At 36.9% G+C, this 8,158-nt stretch overlaps 1 protein-coding gene across 1 annotated transcript; it reads right to left on the bottom strand.

Moving 5' to 3' along the window:
• Window positions 1-297: 297 nt before the first annotated feature.
• On the bottom strand, window positions 298-5,823 carry LOC112175267 (ribosome biogenesis protein BOP1 homolog). Its single transcript, XM_024312933.2, has 17 exons — window positions 5,599-5,823; window positions 4,582-4,677; window positions 4,239-4,355; window positions 3,982-4,136; window positions 3,730-3,847; window positions 3,437-3,538; window positions 3,075-3,243; window positions 2,856-2,964; window positions 2,662-2,764; window positions 2,363-2,513; window positions 2,141-2,273; window positions 1,941-2,047; window positions 1,797-1,858; window positions 1,638-1,698; window positions 1,261-1,488; window positions 1,053-1,140; window positions 298-760 (listed from the first exon to the last, which is right to left on the bottom strand). Exons 1-17 carry the CDS (start codon window positions 5,782-5,784, stop codon window positions 496-498), a joined length of 2,250 nt encoding a protein of 749 aa, XP_024168701.1. The 5' UTR covers window positions 5,785-5,823; the 3' UTR covers window positions 298-495.
• Between the last annotated feature and the right edge of the window lie 2,335 nt (window positions 5,824-8,158).

Below are 8,158 nucleotides of genomic sequence, written 5' to 3'. Positions count from 1 at the left end.
TGTTCTTCCTGATTGTTTTTTACTTCTTCATTTCTTTGGATTATCGTTACTACTGTAGTCGACTCCCATTGTTGAATTCTGCTTCTACTAATGAAAAATCCATTTGCAGAGAAGAGAAAAGATGGTAGAGACCTCATCTAAAATATTTGTATGCTTGCCATAATCGAGAACCTAATACATAAAAGCCCACACCACATCCCTAAAGAAAGGCTGAAACCCAACCCAAACCACCATTAGTTTTGGTGCTATGACTCGAACATCATAATCTCGGATTATCCCGTCTATAATGCCCACCGAAACGCCAATAGAAAAGGAAAACCAATTTATAAGGACCAGTTGTATGGTGTCAAAATTGGGATTGAACAATTATTGATACTACAGACATCCAAAAGATGAACAATGTATTTAGATTTCAGAGCACAGAAAATTGTGACCCAACTGATGATGCTAGATCAATAAGTACTGTGTACGAATGCAGTTTCATCTCTTTTCTTCTCAATCGCAGTAAAGTCTGATCACCGAGTCAGCACCGGCCGTGAACAACCAGGGCTGCCTTGGGTGGAATTTGCAATCCATTACACCTCTCCCATCTGAGCTTGCATGACCTCGGAGTATTTCCAGTGGAACTATAAGAGGGTTCTGGTTAAGATCTGAATAAACCATGCCATGAGAAACTTGTACAGTGCAATCATCAGAGCATGTTGCAAACAACGGATATAAATGATGGATAGACACATTGTTGATGTCCTTCTTATGCCACCTGATAAATTGTGAAAATCAGCAGTGATAAAGGAATGTACAAAAGAACCAAGTTATCGCAAAGGGAAATTCATGTATATGCATATTTCAGTGTTTCTAAAATTGATCATCTGATCTGACCAAAAAAATAGTAATAAATCGACAATATAATGGATAACATCTTCCAAAAACCTGTAAATTCTGCAGAGTTAGAGTGAAGAATAACAGAACCTTGCATGAAAGTATATACCAAGGAAAAAAAAACGTACAACTCATATATATGTTTGGCACCATTATTTAAATGTGGAACTTACTGGCGAATAAGGTAAGGTTTTTTGGTTGAAAGGTCCATATCAAACCAACAAAATTTTCCTTCTCTGCTCCCCACAATTACATGATCACCTGCATTAACAGTCCACCTCAGATGATAAATCAGAGTATAAATGACGCACAGACAAGCAAATAGTTGCATATAGTTGAATAAATACAGAGAAATGTAATGAATCTAAAATCAAAATTTACCAGAAGGATGAACTGCAATGGAGGAGATTTCTTTTAGTCCTGTATCAAGCTTTCTGATTTGCTTTCCCTTCACCAAATCATATTGGCGAATAGTTTTCTTCGTAGAAATGAAGATGTGGGAGCGAACAGGATGGAAAACTGAAGTAACTGCTAGCCCACCCAACTTGATTGAAAATGTCTGGGTAGACTTCTGAGAGAGCCTATGCATAAAAATTGATTTTGATTGGCGTAGAGCTAAGTCAAGAAAATGCAAGGAGATGACTAATTGGATCATGCAAAAAAAGTGAGTGAGTGAGTGAGTGAGTGATATGTGACAGTGCGAGTGAGTGAGAGTGTGAGAGAGAGCATATATGATATTTTGACACTAAAAAGGATATCTGCTGGCACCACCGTTGAAAAGTAGTCTCCTCTACGATGCCATTCCACTGAAGACACAGTCTGCAAGATCCCAACAAAGCAAGCAATTAAAATTCTTTGGTGACAGACATTCCTTCCAATCTTGACTTCAGTTTACAACCCATGTATTAAAAATGTACCTTAAAATGTCTTAACCTGGTGCCCTCGTGTGTTTCATCTTGAATCCAGCTCACGAAGGTAGCTGTTTTGCCAATGTATGTGTATTGTAAGGGTTAGAAACCATTTTTTGAATATATTCAGAGCAACAGCAAACTCACACTCACCCGTGTCATCTGGTGTGGTAGGTGTTTCAGCCGAAAGAAGTTCTTTAGTTTTTTTCTGTACTTCTTCATTCCCAAAACCAGTGTTGAGAATAAGTACATCTTGTCCCCTAAAAAATTGGTAATAGTTACAGTCAAGTAACAGGATCCCAGTCAAACAAATATAAAAGGATGAATTAATCAAAAAATAAATTCAGCCTTACACAGAGACAGCCAATACGGAATACTCAGGATTGGGATTCCAAGCTACATATGTGACAGCTTCTCCAATCTCCCAGAGTTTGAGACATCTACCAGTTTCAACCTCCCAAATTCGCACAGTTCCATCCAATGAACCTGTAAAAACCATAACAATTAATGATACTGATATGAAATTATAATACCTGACTGAATGCAAAAAAAAGAATTAAGAACAACATGCACACCTGATGCAATCCACTGCCCTGAAACTTCTGTGGAAACTGATGTAACTGTGTCTTTGTGACCTCTATACTCTAGATAACATTTCACAGGATAAGGCTTGAGATCCTTTCGGCTTGGTAGCTTGGGCTTCAGAGATTCAGGATCAATATTGATCTGACATGAAAAGATAGTGTTATGAATAATGAATCATTCTTGCCTTCATTTGATTAGATTCAAAGATTGAAATGATCTTGCAAGACCATCAAAGCATAAACTAATTAGCACTGCTAAATTTCTTCTGCTATCTGAATTTCTCACTTACACGTTTCTTCCGAACTCTGGGGCACAAGTATAGATCCAAACATCTTTCGAAGCACTCCTTAATAGCATTCTCATATGCAGGGATGCTTCTCATAGATGTAAACCTGACCAATATGACAGCAGCCCAGATGTTAGATGCTGAACTAAGAGTAACAAATTAACATCAGTCCCAATTTCAAGTAACTTTAGTGTTACCTTTTCGGTATAAACTTAGGGCGGTCTTCCTCATACATTAACTGATAAGCATCAATCTCTTCTTGTGATGGGATGAATTCTGGAGGAGGATTGAAGGACTCCTCATACCCTAAAAGAAAGAGTTACTTTAAGCTCTCTCACAGGATACTTGCACCAACAAAGAGGAATTGATCTAATTGAATTTCTATACTAGTAGAGATATGGATAAAAATTACATACCTGGCAATTTTGGCTTTGGCGCTGGAATGTAAGATAAATGGCTACCATCCTTTTCCGTTGAATTAGAGTCATCTCCCCACAAGGGATAAACACTTTCTTCTTCTTCTTCTTCTTCATCCTTTCTAGGCTTAATTAAACCCTTCCGAATTGCTAATACTAACCTCTTCACCTGTAGACCACAGGAAGAAGTCCAGACCATGAAACAAGAAACCATGTCACATTGCAAACAAGATAAATAAATACAAAAATAATAAATGATCTGTCCCAATCGCTCAAACAAGTGCACTTGTTTATCACAGAAGCTGACATATTAAAGAGGAACAAACCACCCAACAGGATCAATAACTGAACATATGCCTTACCAGTTTACTTTCAGATTTTGAAGGAATGAATCGTCTCTTGGGTTCAGGGGCATTTGACAGTGGATGCTTTGAGTCATCCCATTTAAACCAATCAACATAAGGCTGCAAGTGACATATTGGAAGTTTCAATTCAACTTACAAATGAAAATTTCATATGTAAAAAGAGATTATATATGAAAAGTTTTAGTATAAATATTTAGCTATAAGAAAGTCGCCTATTTATTTATTATTTTATTTTATTTATTTTTAAGAAAAGAATGCTATTTGGAATTTGATGGGTGCGATCTACGAACTGCATATGGATCAAAGTCACCGTGTGGCGCCTTTCCTTCAAGCAATCTATTTATAGTTTTCATATCTTCTTTTGTCACTTCTACTTCCTCGTCATTGTATTCATCCAAAAATTTGCGCCTGAAAAGTAACAAAAGTAGCATGTTTGGTGAATACTGTAATAATAGATATTTTTGGCCATGGAAAATGTAGCATGTTACAGAATTTCACCAAAAGTCTTCACTTAAACTTCTATCTTAGAAATTGAAACCCACCAATTTTTGGAATCATCAGCGCTAGCAAGAAAGGATTGTAATTTATCTTCTCTTTCCTTCTTTTTAATCTTCTTCCCTGTAAGGTCATAACCAATATGTTTCTCATCCCGATACCACTCCAAGGGAACAGCACCAATTGTATTTCGAGGAGCAACCTGTTAAAAACAGAAAAATGAGGGGAAACGTACTCAAATGCATTAAGATAACCATACTATCATAAAAATCTTGAGAAAAAAAAAAAAGATAAAACAACAGACCTCATCTTCAGATGAATCACTTTCGTCCACTACTTCATGAAGTCCAGAACTATCACTTTCCTCCTCATTACCATGATCAATGGCCAAACCATCATTTCTGCTGGTGTTGAGCACACCCTGCCATGGTTAATACTTACAATATTAACAGACAGTCAAAACAGATAGCTTTCTTGATGCAGACTGGCATATTTTTATTCAAATCATGAAAACTTCATAACGCCTGAGCTTTAAACTATGTGGAGGTTCATAATAAGATTGGAAATCGATAGAGAACTTAATGCATAGAAAAATAATCCACATCTTGACTTCTTTAAGCTTATTTTCTTTCCATATATCTGCATACCTCATCTTCAGAAAAACCACTCTCTTCATCTTCCGAGTCTGTGTCTCTGATTGATGGATAATCCTCTAAGTCAGATCCTTCACCACCAGACATATCCTATAATTATAAAAAGTCACTCATTTATTTTGTTTGAAATAAAACACCGATTACTTAAGAAAGAACAAAAAATTTAAGCAGTTCCTTGTGTTCTTAGGTTTTGTCAAAAATATTAAATTGGACATTAGGATTGAATACAATCTATTATCAAAGATATATTAATTAAAATTAAAATTTACCCAGAGTCAACTTGATCCAATAAATTTTGATATTTTGATAAATTACTACTTTTTTCAATAAACTTTAAACCCTTTTAAAATCATATTAGAACTTGTTTAAAAGTATTGATCAATTACCCCTAATTTTATTGAAGGGTGAAGTTTCCTCTTTAATCTCGTTATTGAAGTTAAATTTTTTTTTTTTTTTAAGACAGCTAAGGAACCTAATCAATTCAACCAAGATGTCATCACCAGTCCTCTAAATAAACAAAAACTTAGCAGCAATAAGCACTGTACATACCAACAATTCATTCTCTGCTTGGTAAAAAAATCCAAGTATATAAATGAAAACTGAACCCAGAAAACAGAGGAACATCTGGTCCTATGCTGTTTTCGACTTTACCAGGAAAGTGATACACATTTATAAATTAAGCTATAAGAGTTCTGAAGTCAATCGCATAAGTAAGAGTCAATATCAATTCCCAAACAAACAGAACACTGAAAAAGCTCCAAATCATACCCACCTTATCCACCTAAATTAAAATGGTAACAGAGAATAATATTGAAGTTGTATAAATTGCAAGATTATATGTATATTACCATCACCTTAAAAACTGGAAACCTAAACTTGTGACGGAATTCCAATCAATTTACATCAACCTCTTAAAGCTTTGAATCACCGCTAACCTTGATTCATACTTGTCCTAGTTTCAACAGCTATATACAGTACCGAGGAGTGTTCTATATCGATTTCAAAAAATACCTCATGATTTGACAGACTCCTCTCATCTTCAGCTCCGGAATCGTAAACAGAATCAGAGTCTACTTCCTCCGGTTGCTGTTTTTCTTGTTTCGCTTCAGGAATCTTCATCTTCATCTTCCCCTTTTGCTTCTTCTGTTGTTCTTTCACCGAGTCTGCCGCAACAGAGCTCTTCTTCTTAACCTTCATTCTTTCTCCTTCAGCAATAAATTAACAAAATCAACTTAACCCAATACACGGTAGAACACAATAACCTTCAAAGATGCGATTTTTGGCTTCTCATAGTAATCCAATGAATCACATTGAGCAACAAATATAGTGAATAACTTGACCAAATAATCAAACAGTACAACTCAAAAGAACACAATAAGCTCAAAGTTTGCCATATTGGGTTCTAATAGTAATATCTAGCTGCAAAGCTTGGGGCTCAAAACAAAACCTTACAGTATCAAATTGGCAGAATCAAGCTTAAAGAAAAAGGTATCGAGAAATTGAAAACGTTAATCAAAGTATATGTTACCTAAGAAGAAGAACAAGAGAGGCAAGGGCGTCCGGGAGGGTGAGGCGTCGGCGCCGAAGATTGTACCTCAGGGCCGGCGACGTGGGGAGGGAGAGAGTAAAAGCGGGGATGTGAGGTTTAGGGTTTTCGGCCTGTTTAAACCCTTCTGGTCATTTTAGTAGAACGTCTTTTCTCACTTTTTTTAATTTTAGTGGTTTTATTAAAACTACTAAATTTGTTCACTTTTAAATGGATATTGATATCATTAGTGTAGTCAATAGCTTGTGATAGGAGTCATAGGACAACAAACAAGAAGCCTAAATTATTTAAGCATTGGTTAGCAGAGCAATCACCACATCCACACCAAATCGAAATCTCATATTTAAGCCTAACGAGAGAATCAGGCGTCACCACTCGAAATGTCGATCTCCCTGACAAAAACAAAACGAACCAGGCACCAATCGACCAATACATGACCACACCCAAGCAAAATCCACCATCGCGCTCTACTTAGCCCTTGCCACATGTGAACTTGCCAACGAATAACAACTCCACCGTAGATTAGATCACCGCGTTTTAAAGATGTTCACTTGACCTTACTCTATTATGAATTATTAAATAATATATATATATATATATATGTTAAAGGAAAAACATATTGTGTGCCTTCGTCAAAGCAACTGACGGAGATAGAATCAAGGAATCAGCGATTACCATCAATCAGCGCAATTACGGATCAATCAGCATTTAGTATTATTAATGTAGTCGATATTTTTGTTATAATTCTATCCCTATATAAAGGGACTATGAAATGAAATGAGTAGACCAATTCCAATTGTCATTTTACTTTAACACGTTATCAGCACGCTCAGAGTAAATAGCCAAGAAAAAAAAACCTAATTTTCAAATGTTTCTTTCTCCCGTCGAAAAAAAAAAACCCTTAGAAGAAAAAAACTCCGGATCAACCTCCTCCTCTCCGTCCCTCCCTGCCTGCAATACCCCAGCCTACACGGGCCTCACCTGTGCAGCCCAGCCCCGATTGCTGCCACAAAACCTCACCGGCCTCACCTCACCAACCCCGCCTTCGCCTCCACCTTGCACGTCCGGTGTTTGCAGTCATCGGCCTCACCTCACCAACCCACCTGCAACGACGCTGCTCTCTCGCCCAGCCCAGATTTGCGTGCGTCCTCCACCCATCGTTGCTGCAGCAACCCAGCCGGCAAACCCATCACCGATCCCTGCAGCACTAGACTTCAGCAACCAAACCTGCACTTGCTCCTCACACTCCGACCAACAGGCAGTTTCGATCCAGACCTCCGACGATCAGATTTGCTGCACAAGTCCCGGACCAATCTTGCTTCGACACCCAGATTGAGGCACTACAAACCAGAAGAAGAACAGAGCAAAGAACCAGAAAACGCGAAGAAGAAGAAGTGAAGAAGAGAGAGAGAGAGAATCAGAAAGGAAAAATCAAGAAAAAAAAGGTGACCTGGGCCAAAGTAAAGACCCGGCCCAGACAAGAAAAACAAAGAAAAGAAAAAAAAAAAGGCCTTGCAGCCCAGACAAGAAAAAAAAGAAACAGCAGGCCTCTGCGGCCCAGAATAAAAAAATAATAATAATAAGGTCTCGTGGCCCACTGCTGAAAAGAGAGGAAGCGGCCCAATTTTTCTCAAACTCAAAAACATCGTTACGCACTCCTGCATCAACACGCGTGTGCGCTAGGATTGTTTTATTTTCTCGGAATCAAGTATGTTTTCTTTATTTTATTTTTTTAACCAAGCATGTGAATTTGATTTATCTTTTCTATTTTTAAGCATGCTTTAGATTTTATTATATATGCTTTTATTATAAAATTTTCGAGCATGTTTAGTTAGATTATATTAATCATTTTAAGCATGCTTTGTCATTTATGCTTTATATAATTATCTTTAAGCAGGATTATATATTTTATTTTTGAGCATGCCATATATATCTATATATATTGTTATATATTATTTATGAAATTTTGAGCATGTTTTTATTTTATTTACGCTTATATAAATTATGTCTACGCATGCTTTGTAT

The sequence above is a fragment of the Rosa chinensis genome, chromosome 7 (genome assembly GCF_002994745.2).
Source record: "Rosa chinensis cultivar Old Blush chromosome 7, RchiOBHm-V2, whole genome shotgun sequence".
NCBI lineage: Eukaryota > Viridiplantae > Streptophyta > Magnoliopsida > Rosales > Rosaceae > Rosa > Rosa chinensis.
The sequence above is the reverse complement of the archived record's forward strand: the minus strand, read 5'-3'. Positions and strand labels throughout refer to the sequence as shown.